General features: G+C 40.4%; 1 protein-coding gene across 1 annotated transcript in view; it reads left to right on the top strand.

Annotated features, from left to right (window-relative positions):
* USP24 (ubiquitin specific peptidase 24) overlaps positions 1–25188 on the top strand; it is a 184720-nt gene that overhangs the window by 155456 nt on the left and 4076 nt on the right. Inside the window, exons 53-66 of the mRNA XM_006839815.1 lie at positions 804–899; positions 1826–1929; positions 4232–4345; positions 8107–8203; positions 10469–10585; positions 11121–11213; positions 13754–13856; positions 16194–16315; positions 16829–16942; positions 18759–18824; positions 21495–21561; positions 23234–23312; positions 24522–24597; positions 25011–25097. Of these exons, the coding sequence (XP_006839878.1) occupies positions 804–899; positions 1826–1929; positions 4232–4345; positions 8107–8203; positions 10469–10585; positions 11121–11213; positions 13754–13856; positions 16194–16315; positions 16829–16942; positions 18759–18824; positions 21495–21561; positions 23234–23312; positions 24522–24597; positions 25011–25097 (1335 nt within the window). The remainder of the gene's footprint in view (positions 1–803; positions 900–1825; positions 1930–4231; positions 4346–8106; positions 8204–10468; positions 10586–11120; positions 11214–13753; positions 13857–16193; positions 16316–16828; positions 16943–18758; positions 18825–21494; positions 21562–23233; positions 23313–24521; positions 24598–25010; positions 25098–25188) is intronic.

Below are 25188 nucleotides of genomic sequence, written 5' to 3'. Positions count from 1 at the left end.
GTGTCCTTCCCTCTTCTCTTGATGCTTTATCTGCATCATTCAGTAATTTGCCCAGAGAGTCTTTCAGTAACAAAAGTTGAGGCTTGAATTTTTTTCTTCAGATCCCCCAGCTTGAGAAATGCTGAGTGTGGTCTTTTTGGTTTTCTAACTCCAGATCTTTGTACGTTTTGTTGTAATACTTGGCTTTATCTTCTCAAGCTGATCTTTGAAATTTTCTGTTCAGCGCTTGTACATCCTTATTTCTTCCACTTGGCTTTAGCATCTCTATGCTGGAGAGCAAAATGAAAACTATTGAGTGGGAATTCTACCTTCCCCCACACACTGTGAAACGAAACTTCCTCTTGAAAACTTGTAACCCAGTCACTTCGTACCTTTATATGCTCCCTGCCCCACCACCCCCATTTTAAGTAGCCAATGTCTAAGTTGCCCATCCTATCAACCCTGTATACAGAGGGAATAGGATTGATCCTTGATGTGAAGACTCCTTCCCTCTCAGTATTTTGAACTACTACATCCATAAGTATAAGTCAAGTTCATTAAATTATAGCAATTTACACAGATTTTCTTTATCAAAATTTTTTGTCTTCCTTTAGTCAAGTTTGATCATCAAGCCATTGAAACTAGGTCAAATGGGTACTATCTGCAAGTTTGGGCATTCTTGTGTGTCTCCCGTCATTTCTTATCAGCTAGATGCTTCACTCACCACACTTTGGACCAAACAGCCCTTCTTCTCTCTCTCATCTCCAGGTAGATGGGAGTCTATTTTCATTGTCTCTTAAAAATAATTCAATTTTCTTTTGTAGATGGTGAGAGATGAAAACCTCAAGTTTATGAAGAATAGAGATGTGTACAGTAGTGACTATTTCAGTTTTGTTTTGTCTTTAGCTTCGTTGAATGCTGTAAGTAACCAAGTTGCATCATTATTAAAGAAATAAGGATTACAGTTAAATATCTTAATATCTTTCATTTAAAACTCACTGAGCCTCATTGTCAGTGGTTTAACATTCATTTTAAATGCAAAAAAAAAAATGTTTTCCCATAAATGTGTAAATTATTGAGTTATAATAAAGTACAAGCAATGTTCAGAGTATGAGCTGTAGATTGTGCTGGGTATGGGTTTTCACATACGGCCTTGTTTAGGATTTATCAAGAAGACCCTGTGGAAAGTTATTAAGTGCTGTTGAGTCAGTTCTGGCTCATAGTGACTCTGTATGGGCTTGACCCTGTGTAGAGTGACTGGTAGATTTGAACCTCCAACCTTGTGGTTAGCAATCTAGTGCTTATCCTACAGCACCACACCAGGATTCCATGAGGTGGTTATCAGTTGATACTAGGCTTTATGGAAATTAACTTTTCCAAATTTATAATCCACGTCCTGGTGTGGTGCTGTAGAATAAACACTGGACTGTTAACAAGATCTGTGATTCAATAAAGCCACCAGCTGCTCCTTGGAAACAGGGTCACTGTGAGTCGAAACTAACTTGATGGCACTTAACAACAACAACAATTTGTAATCAGATGTTACCAAACTCAATATATAGCTTCAAGTATTTTTTCCTTGGAGTACCGTAATTATTTATAATTTGCCAATAAGGAAAAAACTTTTAATCTCTTGACAGGTACTTAACATCTTATGTCTAAGAGACCTCAGAGAAGAAGAGGATGTCATTTCTAACACCTTTTTTAAACTTAAAAAGAACATTTTCTGTAATGGATTAGCTAGATTTTTCTTAATTAGGATATAACTTTATCATATCATTATTTAGTTCATAACAAAGTGAATAACGTACAAAATATATTCCATCTTTTCTCCCCTCTCTCTTAGACTAAATTAAAGCATCCATATTATCCTTGCATGGCAAAGGTAAGCTTGCAGCTTGCCATCCAATTCCTTTTTCAGACTTATTTAAGGACAAAGAAAAAACTCAGGTGAGAAATGTTATATATTCTCGATCCTCTACTATGACAGAAGGCACCAATTAATTCAGTTAAAATAAAACATCTTGACATTTTGAAGGAACCACCTAATGTGCTCAGATGATTAAGATGTGGTATGTATAATTAAGGAAAAGATGTCTATATCTAAAATACATACATTGGAGTCCTGGTGTAGTATGTTGGATAAGCACTGGATTACAAAGTCAGTTTGAACTGCAGGGCCAGTGGTTCAAATCCACCAATTGCTCCTTGGAAACCCTGTACCGGGTCGCTGTGAGTCAGAACCAACTCGACAGCAGTTAAAAACAACAACAAAATACATACAGACATACTGCTATGTGTGTGTGTGTATGTATATATATAGTTGTTGTTATGTGCTGTGGAGTCAGTTCCAACTCATAGTGACCCAGTACAGGGTTTCTGAGGCTGTAAATCTGTATGGGAGCAGAAAGCCTAATCTTTCTTCCGTGAACAGTTGGTAGTTTTGAACTGCTGACCTTGTGGTTCGCAGCCCGATTCGTAACCACTATGCTACCAGAGCTCCTTATATGTATGTATGTATATATATGTGTGTGTGTATGTATATATGTGCGTGTGTGTATGTCTGTATATGGAGTCCTGGTATGACACTGCGGGTTAATGTGCTGGACGACAAGATCAGTTTGAACCGCAAGGTCAGTGGTTCAAACTCACCAGCCACTCCTTGGAAACTCTATATAGTGTCTGAGGAGCAGCTGGTGAATTTGAACTGCTGACCTTGTAGTTTACAGTCCAGTGATGATCCTACAGCTCACACCAGGAGTCATATATGTATTATGTGTGTACGTATATATGTAGAAAGTAAGAAAATGGGGCTTGGCCATCTACTTCCAAAAATCAGCCCATGAAATCCTTATGGCTCACAATCTGTCGTAAGAAAGATAGTTTAAAATAAGCTCAAAGAATTACTTATTGTGAGTTTGGGGTAAGTAGGCAAAGTTGTATCTAGATATGAGGATTAAAGTAGGTATTAGGACATTGGCGTTCCCAGAGAGTTTTGAAAGGTAAAAATAGAAAAACAAAGGACTTACTGTAAGGTGAAGAGTAAAAGCATAAGGAACATGCAAGCCTTGGCTAAGGAGCAGTGAGTGACTAGCTGTGCTTTACTACTCCATATAAGGAACTAGCTTGCTGGGTTTGAATGAAATCATTGAGTACCCTGAGTGCCAGAATAGGGAGTTGGGCTTTGTGCAGTAGAGATCATGGAAGGAGTTTGAACAGGGAGGCAGTTGTTCACAGCAGTGCCTAGAAATTGTGTCTTGTCCATCATTAGTTTAAATCCTCAGCACCTTGTAGGGTATCTAACACATAATAGGTTCTGGGTAAATAGTTCTGTGAATAAATGAATAGAGGATAAAGAGTAGTGAGCCCTATCTTTAAATATCTACAGTAAGGAGAGGCTCAAGGAGACCAATTATAAATAGAAGACAACTAAAGTTCTCAGTCTTTAATCACTCACTAGCTTCCCAAGTATAGTGAACTTCCCAAGGATGGAGAAGTTTTTGGGGAAATTCTGTATTCAAGAAACTCTGAGACAAAAATGAATGATAGCCACTTCATTTTTATGTGGTATATGTGATCAAAGATCGTGTAATGTCAGTTTTTATTATTTAATTGAAAAGAAGAAATAACGTATCTTTTAAAGTCTAGCATAGGGTTAAATAAGGAAATTTGTTTGGTTACATTTATTTCAACTTGAAATTATTTTGTAAAATGTGTTCAAGCTTGTCTACCCATTCTGCACATGGTCTCCATGTCATGTTCCCCTTTCCTGGGGGGCAGGGAGTTGGTATGGTACCAGGTCCTGGGTAGTATAGTTATACCATTTTTCTGCCTGAATGGTTTTATTCAATAAAGTATAATGTTGGTGGGTGTGACAATAACGTATAATACTGTTGACATAGTAAGTTATTCTAAAAGTCATACTTTTGTGAATATGAATTAATTTAGCAAAACAAAATATTGCCTTTTTCTTTAGTAAAATTGTATATGAAAGATGAAGACTATAAAAGTTAATACTTAAATTCCTTCTCCTTTTTTTTGGGTGGAGGGGAAATTCCCACCACAAGTAACTAAAGAATGCAAAGCATTGGCCTCTGGGACACATGGGAGCCATATTAGGCAGCAGTCACTAGTGTTTAACTTACCTCCCCTCCCACCCCACCCGGAAGAAGAGAAAAATCAAAGTCACACTTCATAGAGTTTTTCTTTGTGACCTTATTCTTAATGTTGTTATCTCTGCTTTTTTTTAAAGGGTTGACACTGAAGAATGGATTGCCACTATTGAAGCATTACTTTCAAAAAGTTTTGATGCTTGTCAGTGGCTGGTGGAATATTTTATTAGTTCTGAAGGACGGGAGCTAATAAAGTAAGTGTTGAGATCATTTGATTGAAAGAAATTTGCATGTGTTTCTTCCAGTTGTTTAAAGCTGAGATTTTTTTTATAGCCCATTTAATTTCACCTTGAAATGTTTTTGATTATTTGCAGTGGAAAACTGTTCAAATCACTCAACAGTCATTCAGTCCAAAACCTTCTCTGCTGGACTAGACCCAGAGAGGTGTTCATCAAGGGCAAGGTAGTCAGGTGCTCACAGGCAGGTGTGTCCTGAACCTTTTGTGGCTCAGGGCCCTCAGAAATGCAATTCCCTTCCCCAGGGACTTCCATTCTAGTGGCAAGTTAGAGAAGTAAACAACCCTAGTTCACTACACACTCCATAGTATTGTCTATTCCTGGATTTTGACTAAAGAAAAAAAAAAAAATTTTCCCCCCAAAAATATATTGATAGTATATTTATCTATGACCTATAATAGAATATATGTGTGTGTGTTATGGAGTCCTGGTATGGCACTGTGGGTTAAAGCAGTGGACTGCAAGGTCAGCGGTTTCAGCTCACCAGCAGTTTGGAAACCCTATGCGGGGTCACTATGAGTCAGAATCTACTCAATGACACTTGACAACAACATATATATACATATATATAATTTAGTTGTTACGGCAAAAATTCCACTTGGTCCAATCACTATGATTGCTTATTCCTTACTCCCAAGTCAACATCTCTTATCCTCAGGTTTCATCATCCATTTTATGGGAACCACTGAAAAGTGGGAGTTTGGATTCCTTGGTTTCCTGTGCCCTTATCCTAGCAGTCTCTTCTTTAGGCACACAGTGTCCCTCCCTTGACCTTGTCATCATCACCCATCCTTCCAGCCCACTGTTGTCTAGCCAGAAATGCCATTTTACTGTTGAGTTTGTACAAATCAGGATCTAAATATGTTTTGCATGTTGCATTTGGCTTTATATGTCTTTAATACTCTTTTGATAATTCTCCTTTGTTTCTCTTTCTTACTGCTCTTTTTTTGTGATGCCTTTTATTTTAGGTAGAAAGTGGTCATTTTTTTGTAAAACTCCTAAGTTGATTTGCGTTGTCATTGTTTCCTACTAGACAGGATCAAAAATGTATAACCACCTATGAATCTACTTTCCAGAGGATTTACACTTGAATGATCAAACCTCTACAGCGAAATATTAGTGGGTTCATGTTGTCTTAAATGGTTTTTTTAGTTGTCACTTAGCCTTAGTGGGTTTTGAACAGAGCCAGTTTCTGGTTCAAATTAAGTAGCTAATAAATAGCACTAACAATTGCATGGACTGGCCATAGAAAAGACTTCACTGTCATCTTCCATTTGGGATAGAGCAGACTGTTGAACATAGTCTTGAGAGGGAACGAAGGGGATATGTAAACACTCCACCCAAACCAGCAGAGACAAGCAACTTTCCTTGTTGTGGTCTTAAAGATGTGCATCAAGACAACTTTGATTTTCAGGCAGCAAAATTTTGTTGTGTTAAAAGCAGTCTTCTATATGTCCTATTTTGGGGAGTCGTGACTGGGATCTTAAAAATTTGTGAGCAGCTGGCCATATAATGTGCAACTATTGGTCTCTTCCTTACGGAAAGTGAAGAAAATCAGAGCCTCAAGAAAATAATCCAAAAGACTAACGAATCACCCAACCCTCAGCCTCCACTAGCCTGAGGCCAGAAGAGCACCACTGCTGATGGCTGATGGCTGTGAGTAGGATCACAAGTAGATGATGTTGGACAGAGTGGGAGAAAAATGTAGAAAAAGATCAAAATCGTTTAAAAAAAAAAAAGTCTAAGAGAGACTGAGGGAATCACCAAGACTTTTGTTCCTTAGACACTGTTCAAACCTGGAACTGAATCCATCTACAAGGATCGCCTTTTAGCCAAAGCAGGCCTATGAAGTAAACAGTAACACACGCATGGGGAATGTACTCCTCAGACCAAAAGAGCCAGCATCTCCCCAGAAAATAAGGTCAGAAGTCAGAAAGGGACAGGAAAGAAGGACAAATGGAAACCGGGAGCCCCAGAGAGAAGTGGAAGAGTACTGAGGATTGCAACTGATGTCATGAACCAAAATGTGTATAGATTATTGAATGATAAATCAATGAACTCTAAAAACTTCCACCCTAACTACAATTTTAAAAATGTATTTAAATCTTCATGTGGAATAATGAGTTTTCTGTCAAGGTGTGTCATTGATGATGGATGCAGTTTCACTTTGCTGCTGAGTATACTGATTGTCTTGTCAGAGTGAGTGGCACTGAGAAAAGCTATACAGAAAGTCTAGTTGCTATCTGTTCATTTCCATCATGACTCATCCCCAGAGAGCAACTGTATCTGCCTAGCCATGCCCTTCACCACGTCCAAGACTGCCTCATCCATCAAGTGGGAATAATAGTGAACCCCACCTCACAGGTTGTGATAATGATTGAATTAGACAGTGTATACCTAGTGCTTCGGAATCCTGGTATGTCTCTGTAGGATAAGCACTGCATTGCTAACAATGAGGTCGGTGGTTCAAACCCACCAGCCGCTCCTTGGAAACCCTCTGCAGCAGGAGTTGTAGTTAAGTGCCATCGAGTCACTTCCGACCCTGTTAGGGTTTCCAAGGAGCGGCTGGTGGGTTTGAACTGCTATAAGGTTGATTGCTTTTTTCTGCCAAGGTCCATTTGAATATTTATAACATCATTCATAGGCCATACAAAATTATCAACTTAAAAATTTGTCTGCTATATTTGGTCAAACAATTAACTCACCCCTAAGGAGCTCTGGTAGCGTAGTGGTTACGAATCGGGCTGCGAACCTTAAGGTCAGTGGTTCGAAACTACCAGCCGCTCCGCGGGAGAAAGATGAGGCTTTCTACTCCCGTAAAGATTTACACCCTCGGAAACCCTGTACAGGGTCGCTATGGGTCGGACCCGACTCGATGGCACTTAACAACAACAACAATATGATGACGAGTCCTGGTATGGCGCTGTGGGCTAATGCACTGGACTACAAAGTTGCTTTGAACCGCAAGGTCAGCAGTTCAAGCTCACCAGCCGCTCCTTGGAAACCTTACACAGGGTTGCTATGGGTCAGAACAGACTCGACAGCATTTAACAACAACAAAACAGTGTGCTGACTGGAACTGCAGTGGTTGCCTTGGCAGGGCAGACCAAATAATTTGGCAGGCCTTTTAGGGCACTCAGGTCAGGCATTCCCCACCCCTGCTCTACAGAGTCACTCTGAGTCAGAACCGACTTGATGGTACTTAACAACAGCAACCTAGTGCTTCTGACAGACGCTGATGGAAATGCTTAGAAATGTGCCAAATAAATATTAACTGCAGTGATGATGATGATGGTAGAATAATGGAAAGAACCAAGGATCTTTTCCATCGTAAATACTTCTATGAGGGCTGGGAAGGGAGAGGAAAGAAAAGGATTAAGTTAAAGGGGGAAAGGCATCACAAGCACTTCCTGGTCTCAAAAAACTAACTTGTATTTTATTCTGAGAACTCTAAAGGACTGACCCGATTTATTCCTGAATTTCTAGAATTCATAAAATGCTAGGTTCTTTGCTTTCATGTGTCTTTAAATCTAACTGTGCATTTATATAGATGCTCATTTTAGGGGAAGAAAGGGGAAATAACCACTTTTCAGTGTTGAGGAGTTCTGTATTATTAAATGTAAGCTAGAGCTCTCAGAAGACATGAGCACCTATGATGGAAAGGTTGGAGTTAAGCAATCTGTCTTGTGTTTTGACTCTGTATTTCTCTTTTGCTTCAGGATTTTCTTGTTGGAGTGCAGTGTGAGAGAAGTACGAGTTGCTGTAGCCACCATTCTGGAGAAAACTCTAGATAGTGCCTTGTTTTATCAGGATAAGGTCAGTCTTGTTTTAAATTTTATCCATACGTCCTGTTTAAATGCACATCATAAGAAATGGCGCCTAGGATTAGCTTCTGGTAATTTTCCCACATAAAATGCACAGCCTTGTGGATGCAACACATCCCAGATAGAAGGCATGCTATACCTCCCTCCTATATCCCAGGGACCAGAGTAGGCTAGGAGTTTTGTTTGGTCTGCTGGATTTTCTCTCTAGAGCATCCCTTTTCAGACTTCTGTCTCAGGAACTGGGACTAATCTGAGCCTAGAGACTCTAATCTAGACCAGCAGATATTTTGAGCTGCCACTGGCTGCGTCTCTTTACCTCATATTCATTCACTTGAGGCATTGACCAAATTGACCAAAAACACTTCTTTATGATCTCTTTTATTAGCCAGTCTTTATTTCCATTTCTCTAATTTTCCTAGCCCTATTTCCATTTCTCTGATTTTCCTAGCCCTATTTTCTGCAGGATATTCTTGTAGTACACAGTTCCCCACGTACATGTGCTGAAAGAATTCATGGTGTTTATTACCATCCTCCCTCCCCACAGTCTTAATGAAATAAATGACATACGCTTTAAGTCTTATCTCTCAGTATGTTATTAAGTTTTAGCAAATACAGCAATTGCTTCCAAGTTTGCTGTTTCTAACAGCTGACACTACATGGAAAACTTTGAAAAATGTTATTTTCAGAACTAATTGGCTCCTTATAAACATTGGCTAGCAGAGGCAGTGTGTCTCAATGAAGTAAATACCATTCTAGGAATTTCTCCTTCAAATTCACATTTTGGCTGTACTGTGCAACATTGAGCACATCCTTTCAGGAGGATGTTCCCCAGATGCAGTGCCTGGTACCCATGTACTTAGCTCCTGCAGTGTTAGTGCTGCCTGGCTCAGGATGTGCTGTTAGAACGGACAGGCTCAAGAGCTTTGTGCAGTCCACAATGGACTAAGAGGTCAAGTATGCCATTTAGGAAGGCCCTAAAAGAAGTCTGTGAATCCCAGGAATCATGAGGAAGTTGAAGTTTACTTGAAGACAGTGTTACATCAAGAACCATTTTGCAAGCAAACCTTACCTGGATGCAGAATATGTAATATTGGTTTTTGGGAGCTGCTCTAGGTCACGTCAGGGTGGGATGTGCAGCCCTGCCTTCACTGGACCCTGTGGACATTGGAATGCAATACCATTGCTCTGAGATACTCCTACAGAAGTATTTCAAAGCTGTAGCATGATTATTAAATATAAGGACCTTCCTCTTCCCTGCTCCTTCCTCCCATATATCAACCCAAACAGAGACTAAAGGCAGAGGTAGTGCAGTCTCCTTAAGTCTGGGGTCAGACCCTAGCATATCACCCCACCAACCTATAAAGGCAGTCACTGCCGGGGCTGGGAGGAAGGGAGTGGAGGACACAAGCACAGATTTATGTTAGTTCTCTCTGATATCTGCTGAGAGATTCTGTGTCTTCCTTCCCTCCCTCCCCTCCATACTGGACAGGATGCCTCATGCCCCCACTCTGAGAATGAAGTGCTATGCAAATGCTGGCCTTTGCTGTCTTTATAATGGATGGGAGTACTGTAAATGTCAATGGCTAATCTTCAGAGGGAATGAACGAGTAATTCTCAAATCACACCTGAATTTATAGGGACTTGTCCAAAAACCTAGCTGGGTTGGGAGGGAAAAGAAGAGCAATGTGATAACCAAAATGGTTTCTAAACAAATAAAATGTTTTTCAAAGCTTTCCATGAGGCGTCAGCGGGCTTTCAAGTAAGTTCACAGTTGAGTCGATATTCCCGTTGTCATTCTGTCAGGCTGTTGCTCCATTTGCTCCATCGGCTTGATCTCCAGCCCCTATGCCTGTGTCTGTGTTTCTATTCTTTGCATCTGTGGTTACGTGAAGAAGTAGCGTAGTGGAGGGCGGGGCTCAGAAATATGTCTCCCCTAAATGCCCACTCTGTTTTTAAGAGACTAGAATTGCCTCTGGAGACAATGACTGCTAGGCAGAAGAATCATGCCCTTGACTCTGAAATTAGCAAGCAAAACTAGACTTTCCTTTTATTTATTGTGTCTGCTGTACCAATCTTTCCCTGTAAGGTAAAACTAATAATTCTGTATTTGCTCTCCAAAACATAAAGCCATCTGAATCTGAGACTGGATTGTATCAATCTGACTTTCCTTTTATTCTCAAAGTGGTTTATTTCAAATGAACACTATTAGAAATGCCTTTCTTAACTCTTTTTTTCATGTGATTTCATCTTTAACCAGTTAAAAAGCCTTCATCAGTTACTGGAGGTCCTACTTGCTCTTTTGGATAAAGATGTCCCAGAAAATTGTAAAAACTGTGCTCAGTACTTTTTCCTGTTCAACACTTTTGTACAAAAGGTAAATGATTTTTCACCTCTAATATTTCCTACTACATTCTAGATTTGACTGTGTTTGTCATGGATGTGAAGGAAAGAAATCCAGGCTCCTGTTTTACTATTTGAATTTATAATCTAGAGGGAAAATATGACCTAGAATTTTAGACATGGAAATTTTTGCACTGGTTTAGGATTTGTATGATAGAATTTTATGAGTATTCTTTAAAAACGTAGTTTGTGGATTATATTACCTGCAAAGATTATGATACAGGTTAGTTAGAGTTACTCATTGATAGTAGAATTACTCGTTGATAATAGTAACAGACTTCATTCAAACTAGTGAATCTTTGTGTGTTTAATAGCCATTTGAAATAATTTGAGGCTTTTGAAAACAATTTGAGTTTTAAAAATTAGATTATAATAGATGTTTTCTATATGTAAATCATAGCATTTAAAAATATCTTGACTCTTTTAATACTTCTCATTTAACTCTGTTTTTAAAACAAATTTTTGTCTGGATAGGAATATAATTTGTCATTCTCAATATCTTGTGACAGCAAGGTATTAGGGCTGGAGATCTTCTCCTGAGGCATTCAGCTCTTCGACACATGATCAGCTTTCTCCTAGGGGTCAATTGGCAGAACAACCAGGTAACGTATGACTGCTTCTAGTTTCCTAGTGACATAACCATGGTTTTCATGGCCCCATTATAACTAGTTGGCAATTTTATTTTAATTTCAAAAGAGTCTTAGTACTGGTACTACATACATTTCTAAGCACTTTGGAGTTCAATTATTATTACGACTTCCTTATAGATTATAGTATAACAATAACCCATGAAAATGAATTTTTACGACTTCCTCATAGAATTTAGTATAATAATATCCCATGAAAATGAATGACTAGATAAAATTTGTAATACATGAGAGACGGCAAGATGGACTCTAAATAGGGAACTAGAAGCAAGGAATGAACAACGCTGGAGAGCTTCACTTCTCCTTAAAGCCAAAACCACTGCCATTGAGTAGTGTCAGGCTCACAGGAACCTGTAAGACAGAACTGCCCAGCAGGGTTTCCAAGGTTGTAAATCTTTATGGAAGCAGACTGCCACACCTTTCTCCCTTGAATTGGCTTATGGGTTCAAACTTACACTTCTCCCTGTGGCTATATGCCATCAAGTCAGTTCTGATTAATAACGAACCTATGTAGGGTTTTTGAGAGCCACTGGTGGGTTTGAACGGCTGACCTTGCAGTTAGCACTCTAATGCTTAACCTAGAGCACTACACCAAGGCCTCCACTTCTTCTTGTTATTGTTGTTAATTGTGGTTGAGTTAGTTCCAACTCATAGCCACTCTGTATGGGGTTTTCAAGGCTTTGAATCTTTGCACAAGCAGAAAGTCTCATCTTTCTCCTGAGGAGCAAGGTTAGTGGTTCTGCTGGGCTCATAACAATAACCTTGCAATCCGATGCTTATCCTACAGAGCCATCATGTTCCACTCTTCTTGTTGTTGGTAAGTACCATGGAGTCGGTTCCGACTCACAGTGACCCTGTACAGGGTTTCCGAGGCTGTAAATCTTTACAGGAGCAGAAAGCCTCATCTTTCTCCCGTGGTCCGGCTGGTAGTTTCAAACTGCCAACCTTGAGGTTAGCAGCCCAATTTGTAACCACTATGCTACCAGAGCTCCTCAATACGCTACCAGAGCTCCTTTCTCCTCCCCTTAGGGACTGTGAAAACAAGGTTATTTTGATGCTGATAACACAGACAGCCCTGGTATGGCGCTGTGGGTTAATGCACTGGACTGCAAAGTTGGTTTAAACTGCAAGGTCAGTGATTCAAGCTCACCAGCCGCTCCTTGGAAACCCTATGCAGGGTCTCTATGAGTCAGAACTGACTCGATGGCACTTAACAACAAAAAGGACAGAATTCAAATGTGAAGCTCTCTATTGTTATAAGCTGAATGGTATTGTTGCAGATAGAACACTCTAAGAAAATGAAAGGGAAGTTGTTTTGTAGCAATAGGTTTGGAGATGAAAATGACTTTCTTGGTATGTTTCCCATTATCTCTTAAGTTTGATAGATTTGCAGTACACAAAATATGAGCATATAGTAACAATAAGTAAGATAATGGAGAACTTAATGTATGTCCAGGCCAACTGGTCACTGTATATGCCAGACCTCTGATGCAATTCAGTGGTCAGTTGTCCATCCATGCTCATGGAAGAAATAAAATGCAGAGCAGGCAGTTCCGTAACTTGTTCAGGGTTCTAAAACTGGTGATTTCAGAGAGCCTGGACTTTCCCCCTCTGTGTGTGCATTGTATAGACAAGGTTTTTCTCCACTCTTCCCTTTCTTAATTCAGGGAGATGGGCTTCCTGTTGTATCACTATACTGCTGTTACTCCTCAGTATTTAAGAACCAGTACTGACTCATAGCCTGCTCTGTGCTCATATTATGTGGAGATTTACAATATGCAGTTTTCACATCAAGCGCTTATGTATCAGGGACTCCGTTAACTCTGATGATTGATTTAAATCATTATCATTCAACTGCACATATAATTAATGTCATCTTGTATTTATGAAGCACATTTAACCCTCACAACCACAGAGCAGGCAGAAACAGGTACCATTATTTGTAGGTGTGAGGCACTGTTATGGGGTAAACTTGCCCACATTGATACAGCACAGTGAGTAGTAAGGCAGGGCCAGGCCTGTAGTTCTCCAGCTCCATACATGTCTCCCGTTTTATTAAGAAACAGGAGAGCTATCTGGTACATTAGTATAGAAATTATACAGGAATGGACTAGATTTAGAACAGGAGTAAATCTAGGGGAAAAGCCCATTTGAGCAATTTAGCACCCATTTTATGACCTCTTCTGTCAAGCATTAAAGGATTCCTGGTAGTGTAGTGGGTTATGCTCTGAGCTGCTAACTGATAGGTCAGCAGTTCAAATCCACCAGCTGTTCGGCAGGAGAAAGATGATGCTTTCTGCTCCAATAAAGATGTGTAGAGCCTTAGAAACCCTATCCAGGGTTGCCGTGAGCGGAACTAACTTGACAACACACAGCAGCAGCATCAAACACTGAGAAATATTTATGACCCCACATATCATGAGCCAGCATATCCTATCTTTTCATGTCATTTCCAACCAAAGCACTAACATCCACCTTATCCTTTCTGATGCCAGATACGCCGATGGAGCTCAGCACAAGCCCGAGAATTTGGGAATCTTCACAATACAGTGGCATTACTGGTTTTGCACTCAGATGTCTCTTCTCAAAGGAATGTTGGTAGGTTTTGACATCTTTTTAGGTTTTGACATGTTTTATATGCCAGGGAAGTGAAGATATACTGAATTTGCCTCTACTGGAGAGTAGTTATGTAGTGATTAAGTGGATATTGCTTGTTTCTCATTTGGCTATTTGACATGTGAGGAGCACTAGAAAGTTTTTGTTTTACTTCACTTCATTTTACTGATAATGTTTCGTATGAAACAAATGAGAGAAAATGAAGCAGTCATTTAGCAGGGGAGGAGAGGGTTATATAAATATTGTTTAAAACAACTCTAGGATTAAAAGTGAATTCAAAGTCCATCAGTATAATTGGCACAACTAATTTAGTGGGGACAACAGCCAAGTGTGGATTGAAATTTCATAGCCATATAAACTTAGCCCAGCAACCCTGGCCTTTATAATCTTTGCAAAATTAGAGCATTAAAAACATGATCCTCCAAAAATGCAGGACAGAATTTCAAATTCTCGCAGAATCGAGACTTTCTAGAGCTCTGGAGGATGGATGACCTGAAACCATTGCCCTGAGTATCCCCTGAAGTCAATCTTAAAGCTGAACAATTATTTAGCGTGACCAGTAAAAACTGTCTGCCTTGAGTACTGTGCTCTTTGAAGAGCTGTCTCCCTGGGGTCACAGTGACAGCAGCTACTGGACAGTCAGGGAGAGGGTGTGTGTGTTAATGGGGGAGCAACAGCTCAGAAAAGGAGGGTGAGAATGGCCGCAACAACTCGGAGGGTCTACTTCATGTCACTAAGCTGTATTACAGAAACTTGAATTGCTTATGTTTTGCTGTGCATATTCTCAACAACAAAAGAAAACTTAGAAGAAGAAAGAAAAAACATACCTCCTTTTGCATATAATTAGGACTGATGGGATAAATTGTTACTGGTGTGGCACTGTAGGATAAGCACTGGACTGCTAACCATAAACTCAGAGGTTCAGACCCACCAGACATCACTCCCCAGAAACCCTGTACAGGTTTGCTGAGTTGGAACCAGCTCGACGGCACTTAACAACACAACAACAAAGTACTTTGTAAAAGCAAAGACTCTTCAGATACAAGCTGTGTTACAAAATATCTTTGAATATAGCGGGTTAATTCATAGCATTTTTTATTTTGCCACCCAAAACCAACAGCATAGTCACTATTTTAATATAACCGAGACATGTCGTTGTTAGGTGCTGTCGAGTCTATTCCGACTCATAGTGACCCTGAGTACAGCAGAATGAAACACTGCCTGCACAGAAAGATGCAGAGCGTGAGATGAGAGATCACAGAGCCTCACTCTCAGCTGCAAGTGCTCAGAACTCCCTAAATCACAGGCGGGAAACCTTTTTTCTGCCAAAATTTATAACATTATTTGTGGGCCATACAAAATTATCAACTTAAAAATTAGCCTGTTATATTTGTTCAAACATCTAATGAACTCACCTCTTAGTAGCGTAGTGGTTACAATTTGGGCTGCTAACATCAAGCTCAACAGTTTGTGAAACTACTAGCCATTCCGCAGGAGAAAGACGAGGCTTTCTGCTTCCAACCTCAGAAACCCTACGCAGGGTCGCTGTGAGTCGGAACCGACTCCATGGCACATAACCACCACCACCAATGTGATGTCTGGACTCCTGGTGTAGTGCTGTAGGATCAGCACTGGACTACAGACCACAAGGTTGGCAGTTCAAACCTACCAGCTGCTCCTCAGAAACTTTACAGTGTTGGTGTGAGTCAGAACTGACTAGACAGCAGTTGACAACGTGATGGCTGGATGTGTGGTTGCCTTGGCAGGCCATACCAAATCGTTTTGTGGGCCTTGTAATATGGCACTTAGGGCAGGCATTCCCCACCCTGTTTTAAAGGAAGATTGAGGGGGCTCCCAAAACCAGAAAGACAAAACTTCCTAATTTGTGAGTTCAGACAGGTTTGTAAAAGAAAATTAGCATGAATATAGGTCTTTTGTTTTCCTAGCAAGTGGTGTAATGCTTTCCATATGGATTGATTCTGCTTAGCATCAGTGGTGTTAGCCCTCATTTGAGGTGTTAGTGTCTTTGTGAAACAAATGTGTTGGTCCACTATCTCTCCAGAGGAAGCTTTGGACATTTTACTCATAAACTGTTCAGATTTTTGCCTCTTTGAAAGATTGTCCTGGGTGGAGAACACCAGGATTGTGGAGATCAATAGTCATCCATCCAGTTTCGGCATGCATTGAGGGCTCATGGCACTCAGCAGAGTTGTGTATGTGAATCTGGTGAGAGTCAAATACTTTATGGGCATTTATTTCATGAAATAATACCAAGTGAAATTGGTTTGTTTTGTGTTCTGTTCCTTTGGTCTCCTAAAGCTCCTGGTGTATTTAAACAGCGGACACCCATTAGCATCGCTCCCTCAAGCCCTCTACTGCCCCTGCATGAAGAAGTAGAAGCCTTGTTGTTCTTGTCTGAAGGGAAGCCTTACCTGTTAGAGGTATGTACTTGTTAATGCTAAAGCCATTTTCTTCTTTTTGTCATTATACTTTGCATTTTACTGTAATGTGTATTCTTTGGCCTATATGTAGTCCTAGTCCCTTTCCCTTCCTCTCTGTTGTGAATTGAATCTTCTGACCCTTCAACTCTTACTTGATTTACATCTGTAGGAATCTATGGACAGTGTACCCGCAGTGCTATGCTGTAGATTTCATTCTCATTCTTTTCCCGTCTGAGTCATTAGTATATGTTTTTTGCATTTATCTGTGATTGTACCATCTCTCAGGGTTTTTGCTTGTGAAAATCTGATGAAAGTGTTTCTCTCCTCCAAAAAAAGGTGCACGTTTCTCCATAATTAGTTCAGAAAGGCTCAGATGCCGTGAAATCTATGCATAAGAGTTCTAGCAGTTAAAGAAACCCCTTTTTGAGACAATGTTGGGTTAAAGCCAATAGCCCCAGATTGACTGTTACCCTTGATATGAGGCCAAGCTTGCTGGTTTGTATCTCTCTCCAGGTCATGTTTGCTTTGCGAGAGTTGACAGGCTCGCTCTTGGCCCTCATTGAGATGGTGGTGTACTGCTGCTTCTGCAACGAGCATTTCTCCTTCACCATGCTGCATTTCATTAAGGTAATGCCTCAGTCTGAAGGCCCTCGGCTGAGCTCTAGGAGACCATTCCTTTGTTCCCAGGCAATATGCTGATTTTTAGTAACCTTGATTGTTTTTATGCTGTCAAAAATAGTATAGCCTTGTGTTAAAAACTCTGGGGGAACTAAATTAAGAATTATAAAAAGAACTCATCTTACCACTTATTGACAATCACTGTGAACATTTCCTTTTATTCCATATGTGTATGATTTAGCATAATTGGGATTTTATTGTCTTTATGAGTTTGGCTTCACTTGACATGGGAAGTGTGTCCCCATATCACTAGATGTTATCTGTGAATCTAGTTCATCCTCTCTTGTACCATAATTAACCAATTGTTTCCTAGTGATGTCTGTTTGTATTATGTTGGCAAAGTGGCAGCATCAATGAGCTCAAGCGTGGCAACAATTGTGAGGCTGGTCCAGGCCCAGGCAGTGTTTCGTTCTGTTGTGCATAGGGTCACTATGAGTCAGTACCGACTCAATGGCACCTGACAACAACAATGTTGTTGAATTATTAAGAATCATAGTTAATAATACTGTGCTGGCCATTATCATGCACAGATAACTACCCCCACACCAGGACTCCTGCTTACACTGGACTTCTGGGTTCCAAGCATTGTTCTAAGCACATTAATACTTAACTTAATTTTCAAGTAGTTGTATAAAGTTGCTATTATCATCATTTTACAGTTGAAAAACACTGAGGCACAGTCTAAGTAGTTATCCCAAGGCCATACAACTATTAAATGGCAGAGCGGCTATCGAAACCTCGTACTGCTAATCTTATGTTTACTACCTTTCTAGACTTTCTAGGAAAAAACCTTTAACTCTCACTGCTACTCCGTTTTAGTCCTCATTTTAAATTACTTGTTGACTACCACCAACTCTCCTTGTCCTCTTTTCTACCCTATCCCAGGGACCAATATTGGCACATTCTATGTTTCCTCCAGGCCTCTGTCTTTGAATGTATACCCTATGTATTAGTTTGTGCCACAGAATTTCTACCATACCTTCTTGCCTTTGCCAGTGTTTATAATGATGGTACCTCTAGTGTTAAAAAAGGAGCAGGTGATTAGAGGATTATGTTTGTAGGTTCTTAATAAAACTGTTCTGCCCTCAGCCTTTCCTGTCTAGACCTGTATCAGAGGTGATTAAGCACAACAGGAGGAAATATTACTTGACTTCCCAAGTTTTGAGAATTCGGTGGGGTTCATATGGAACATGCTTACTTAGCAACATACTTGGCGCCTTTGCCATTTTCCACCATATATGTGTATAAACTTAGTGAAGTGCACAAAGGAGTAGAAGTATTACAATGTTGCTCTCTTCATTTAGTATCTCTTGGAGACTTTTCTGTTTCATAAGCTGAATCTTTCATACACTTCTCTCATAGTATACTTAACCTCAGAGTGTTCTCTTTGTATTCTCAAGCCTACATCGGTTTTTTCTGGAACAAAGTAGGATAGGTATAAATAAGATGGGAATAAGTTTGAGTATTACTTAGTAGCCTAAAATTCTCCCCTTTGTTTTCTTCCTTTCTTCTCCTTAGTCATAATTTTTTTATAGTGAGGTATCACAGAGTATTGCAGCGGGATGGGTCCATACAGCATGGTGGTTCATTTCAGTCCCTGGGTTGGGCTTTTGGGGAAACTGAAACCTAGAGAGGGGAATTGACTTGCCCAAGGCCCAGCAGTGGTGGTGGGTGGAGAGGAGATCCAGCATGATTAATTCTTACTCCAGTATGCTCTCCACTGAAGAATGACGGGAATTTCTATGCTTTTAAAAAAATATTTCAGAACCAGCTAGAAACAGCTCCGCCTCATGAATTAAAGAACACATTCCAGCTACTTCATGAGATTTTGGTAAGTCATAAATGTTGATTCCCTTACATTTATCTATTTATTGGTTAGCATACATTTCTCAATTAAAAGTTGTGTCTCTTCCATTCATTTGGTCTATGTTTATTGCGTCTTTGTAGAGATCAGTCGTGTGTTTTGTGCATTATTGATTTAGAGGTAAGCAGTAATGCAGTTATAACTGCACATGAACTCCCAGCATAGTGAGGGAGCCAGACAAGCCCACAAACCTTCACAGAGCAGGGAGTGAAGGGTACTCGTGCTGTTTGTCCTTTGTTGAGGCTTTACTCTGGATGAAGCCCGTGCTACCCACAAATACGCTCACATTGAAACCTCAGACTAGCCCTCAGAGGTAAATTGTTAGCTCTGTAGTTCCATAAAGCTCAGTTGTTTAGTATTCTCTCCCCAAAGTTTTATAGAAGTCAATAAACTGTTAAATGTGATTTTACTGTTGTAAGCTACAGCCCAGTTTCCGAGATGTGAAGGCAGAGAAAGGTAGCCATTTACACTCAGGGAAGTACCGTGGCATTGGGAACACAGAAGCGGGGTGACTTAATCTCACCCACCTGGTAATAAGTGGCAGAGCCAGGAGCTGAGCCTGGCAGTGGCTCCCACGCCCAACCCAAACCCAGACCCTGAGGAGAGCTGAATGAACTGTGAGCAAATGGTGCAGCTAGGAGGACAAGGACGAACTGACATGAGCTTGGGGAAAGAAACCCAAACCCGATCATTTGGGACTTCAGGTACCAATACTAAGGCGTGTGGACTTTGACATTGGCCAGTGGTCCTGATGACCACATTCAGGCTGAAGGCTCGTTTTGTTTTGCCCACATCGTATTTTTCTTGATTTCTGAATTCTAGTCTATCTTGGAAAATCAGGCAGTCTGGCCATATTGGTCCAATTTCATGAATGTCTCAGGCAGCCAGTGTGCTCCTTCTGAATGAGCCATGTGGTCTCCAACTCCCCATTTTCCTGGTTACTCCTTATCTTGTGACACCTAGTCACCATTGCTCATTTCCATTGTCTTTCTGGTCTCTGTGGGCATTTAAGTTTACAGTCCCTGCCCTCAGTGATGGGGAACGATGGAAGATTTAAGGTAGAGAATGGTGTGATCCATTTGTACTTTAAAAAGACCCCTCGAAGGGCAGGCTAAAGAAGGAGCAAGATGGGGATTACAGGACCAACGCATTGTCCATGACAGTAGTATGAATGAAAACCACAAGGCTTGCAACTACAGAAGAGGGAGTGGGGATAGAAAGACCAAGAAGTATTGGGGAAGTTGATCAAAAAAGTTTTGGTTTCCTTCCTATAAGCTTTCGAGAGAGACTAACCCAGCGGCTTCTTAGAGAAGGGAGCCTTTATTTACCTAGTAGTTAGTAGTCTTAAACACAGAGTTGTTGTTAAGTGCTGACAAGTCCAGTTGGACAAGTCCAGTGACCCTGTATAGGGTTTCCAAGGAGCCGCTGGGGAACGTGAACCACTGACCTTACAGTTCAAACAACTTTGCAATCTGATGCATTAGCCCACAGCACCACACTAGGACTCCTTAACACAGAGTTGTTGTTGTTATGTGCTGAGGAGTCAGTTCCGACTCATAGCGACCCTGTACAAGGTTTCCGAGGCTGTACATCTTTACGAGAGCAGAAAGCCTCATCTCTCCCGTGGAACAGCTGGTAGTTTCAAACTGCTGACCTTGCGGTTCACAGCCCAATTCATAACTACTATGCTGCCAGAGTAGTCATCTCATAATTGCTCCTAAGTAAAGCAATTCGTTATGCATGTCATTTGTAAAAAAATATTTATGACCGCTTCTGGTCCCTTTGGTCCTAGTGCTTTTACAAACTTTGGAAGTTAATTCGCAAGGGGGGTGGTGGTGTTAAAGTGCTGTTAAGTCGATTCTGACTCATAACTACCCTGTATAAGGTTTCCAAGGAGCGGATGGTAGGTTTGAGCTGCCAGCCTTGCAGTGCAAACCATCCTTGCAGTTCAGTGCGTTATCCTGCAGCGCCACACCAGGACTCCATTCTCAAGAGTAGGGATTGTTGTTATGTGCCATGGAGTCGGTTCTGACTCATAGCGACCCTGTACAGGGTTTCTGAGGCTGTAAATCTTTACGGGAGCAGAAAGTCTCATCTTTCTCCCGTGGAACAGCTGGTAGCTTCAAACTGCTGACCTTGTGGTTCACAGCCCGATTCATAACTACTATGCTACCAGAGTTACTGTATTATTTATCTGGTCAGTAATAAATGCATATTGTTTAGTATACTATGCATAATTCATTGCCAAGCACTAGAAAAGCAGTAATTTAGCAAGACAGAGTTCTAGCCCTTCACATCAACTTTTAGAGCCTGTAGTAAACCAAACTTAAACACATTTTTAATAGGCAAATAAAACCATGAATCTCTTATCCTTGGGATCACAAAGCACACTTCTTTGTAACCTGCAGGAAACTATACACGGATTCAGATACATAGGATAGGAAATGATTGGTTTTTCATCGTTAGTTTAAAATTGAAAATGTTTCTAAGGTATATGACTATGACAATTTATATAAGGTTTTTAAGCTAGTTTTTAAGTTAGGAATGAAATTTCTTGACCAGAACTATGAAAACACACCAGTGGCTATAATAACATGTGTTCCTACTTTCATTTGCCAACCTATGTTTCCTTCACAGGTCATTGAAGATCCCATACAAGTAGAGCGAGTCAAATTTGTATTTGAGACGGAAAATGGATTACTAGGTAAGTATGCCTGGCCTAACTAAAACTGGCTCTGGTGACTGCGGGCCCACTGTTGTTTTGGCCAGTCTCCTCACCGACATCAGCGGGTGTGCTTCCCACTGCTCTTGCCCAGCTCAGTTCAGTGACCATTTCATTAGAAGTCTTGCCAGGGCCTTGGGAGCACACATTTTAATCAGCAGAACTGAAGCCATACCCTGGGCATTATCACCCTGGGCATTCCACTTTCCCTCAGTAAAAGGCATCTTAAGATCCTTTTGTTCATATAAGATTCAGACATCTTGTGGCTTTTTTCAGTACCTTGTCCTGGTATGGCACTGGAGGATAAGCACTGGACTGCAACCATGAGGTCAATGGTTCAGATCCACCAGCTCCTCCTCAAAAATCCTTTATAGTATCACTGTAAATCAGAGCTGACCCACTGGCTCTTAACAGCAACAAAAACAAAGATCACTTGCTAATTCAGGAAACCTTTCGTTCCGCTCTGCAGCCACTGGAGAAGAAAAAAACTAAAATCATAGACTTGGGATGTTGCCCTGCATATGAGATGTGATACCTATGGTATGAATTTATCCAAATTTCCATTGGCTAGTTTGAACCCTAAGCTTGGTGGTTCAAGTTCACCAGCCACTCCTCGGAACCCCTTACAAGAGTCATTGTGGGTTAGAAGTGACGACAGCAGTTAACAACAACAACAATTCATAAGAGTGTGTTGGCAAGGCTTTTTTCTTTTTCACAAGGCTAAATTAGCTTTAATGAAGGATCTGTCTATTAGAAAAGGTTTGATTTAAATTTTTAAAAAAGCTAATCAACTCCCATGCTAAGAAATCGTGGTGGCACTGTGGTTAAGAATGCTTGGCTGCTAAGGGAAAGGTTGGTGGTTCAAGCCAACCTGCCTCTCTGAGGGAGAACGATTTGGCAGTCTGCTTCCATAAAGATTGCAGCTTTGGAAACCCTCTGGACAATTCTACTTTGTCATAGAGGGTCACTGTGAATCAGAATTAACTCAGGAACACTGGGTTTTTTGGTTATATTGCAAAGATGAGACAAGCTAAAACAAATAACCCAGCCCCCCATGCCCCTTTGGAATGATGTCCTCTGCTCAGGGCAGACCCCAGCCACTCTAGAGCTTTAGACTGTCAACTACTCAGGAGCCTTACTTCTCTGTAAATCCTTAGCTCACAGAACAGGGCCTCAGGAAACATGTGTTGAACTAAATTATTCTCACAACTTTCCATCTGTCAGACTAAAGACTTTGACTCCTGTTCTTTCGGTGACATGATGTGTAGAACACTTTGGAGTCTCTAAGTGACGCTGGCCTGCTAACCACATAGTTGACTGTTCAAATCCACCAGCCTCTCTTCAGAAACCCTCTACAGGGTCGCTGTGAGTCAGAACTGATTTAATGGCACTTCACAACAGTATACATTTTAGTTCTTTTTTATTTCCCTTGGAAACCAAGCTTTCACTACTCTGGTGTTCATTACAAACGGGGTTTTTACCCATTACCATTTGGGAGATGCTCTTGATTCAAGTCCCACTGTGCTTTTACTTGTTCTTATCTGCCTACCCGTATAGTTGTTAAATGTTTAGAACAACAGCAGAGCTTGTTACTGTTTATTAGACACTTGCAGATTAGTGCTTAATTGTTCGTATTTCTTCTCCTCTTCCTTAGCTCTGATGCACCACAGTAACCATGTGGACAGCAGTCGCTGCTACCAGTGTGTCAAATTTCTTGTGACACTTGCTCAAAAGTAAGTACTTGCGCTTATGAACCTAGGCGCTGTGCCAAGGACTTGTCCCGTGTAAAATACCTCATGTAATCTTTGTAACAACCTAAATTAGATATCCATCCCATATCACAGGTTGTTTCAGTGACATGCCTAGAATCTGAGAGCTCTATCTGAACACAGGTTTGTTGACTTCAAGTGAAGGTTCTTAATATTTGAATGTTAGCTAATGCAACTTTTTTTTTTTGTAAACAGGCAAACAAACTGAAGTGAGCAGACTATAAGACCATCACTGGCTTTTTCACTAAATCTTCTTTGTAGCTCAATTTATTCTGCTCCAGATGTTTGCCTGTTCTTAGACATGGGAATCACCTTCCCTAGACTTGTACCAGAATAAGTATGAGAAATGTCTTAGGCTAAATCTGCAGCATTTGAACTTTCTAAACAGATACACAAGTGAATTAGAACCTATCTTAAATTATATATGAGCATGCATTGTACAGATGACATAATACTGTGCATACTATAGTAGGGTAGCCTCCTACCACAACAGTGAGTTTGTTCATGAGGCTTGATGTTGGCTACATGTCACCATTGAATATTTGCCTGAAGAGTGACATTTCTTAGTCTTGGGGACAGATAGTATATCTGATACCAACATATTCTCAGTCCACATATCAAAAGATAACATTCAAAAACCAAAATTCTTGATGTACACTTCCAGACCTGTAACAGGTCTGTCTTAAACATGCTTACATGGCCGTGTCACCTTCAGTACTCTGCATATATGAGAGCAGCTGTCTAGGTATGCATATAAAAATGCAGGATGGGACTCCCAACGCCACACTTTCAAAATACTTTTCCTATCATTTCATTCACTTTTTATCATTGAAGTCACAAGAATTAAAAACTAGTTTTAGTGTATCCAAGGGGTTCTTTATTAACTAAACAACATTTATTGTGGGTTTTTTGCTTTGTTTTTTATTTCCCAACTTTGAATTGAATAGAAATGAATCTGGAAATTACAGATAAATGGGAGATTTTGTACTACATTATCTCTTAGTGCCCTTTGAAGTTTAAGCCCTTGAATGTATTACTTGTTTAAACAGGCAAAAAAGTGAAAATTCAATGTACCAGAAGTGAATTTTCAAGAAAATAGCATGTTTGATAATAACAACTGTACATAGTTGTACAGAAAGCATCTGGCTAATAAAAGTCTTCTTCAATGGCCAGGTGCCCTGCTGCAAAAGAGTATTTCAAGGAGAATTCCCATCACTGGAGTTGGGCTGTGCAATGGCTGCAGAAAAAGGTAAATAAGTTTGAACTATTCTGACTGTGTCCTAGAAATCCACAACAGAACGTCTTACTAGGGAAAAAATCTCTTAAAAGACTGACCTTAAAAATATTGTCAGACTTCATATATTCAGTGGATAACTGATACCTGTCTTTGTACAGTAAATTCGTGTCTTAAACTGTGAATGATTGAAGGTTATAGGTTGGGAAAGGTAGGCGTGGTTATGTAAGAAGCAGTCTTTTGTTGAGCTCTTCAGAGTGGAAGTGACTCTTGGTGAGTTCATCTCCTGATGCAATAGAAGGTCTGACTAGACTGGTATCCACGTCTAACTGTATTTTAGATGCTTTGTTATACCTCTGATATCTTGTGGAATAAATTGTGTAATGACATGAATTCTTTGTCATCTCTGATGGCATTTTTGACCTCAGATGTCAGAACATTATTGGACGCCACAGAGTAATGTCTCTAATGAAACATCAACTGGAAAAACCTTTCAGCGAACGATTTCAGCTCAGGTGAGGATTGTTTTTTCTGTTTGGTGTGGGTTGAAACTCCTCGCATCGGCTTTTCAGTATGTTTCTTAGGGACTGCTGCCACAAAAAGAGA

This window comes from Chrysochloris asiatica, unplaced genomic scaffold (genome assembly GCF_000296735.1).
Source record: "Chrysochloris asiatica unplaced genomic scaffold, ChrAsi1.0 scaffold00026, whole genome shotgun sequence".
In the NCBI taxonomy this organism is placed as follows: Eukaryota; Metazoa; Chordata; class Mammalia; order Afrosoricida; family Chrysochloridae; genus Chrysochloris; species Chrysochloris asiatica.
The sequence above is the reverse complement of the archived record's forward strand: the minus strand, read 5'-3'. Positions and strand labels throughout refer to the sequence as shown.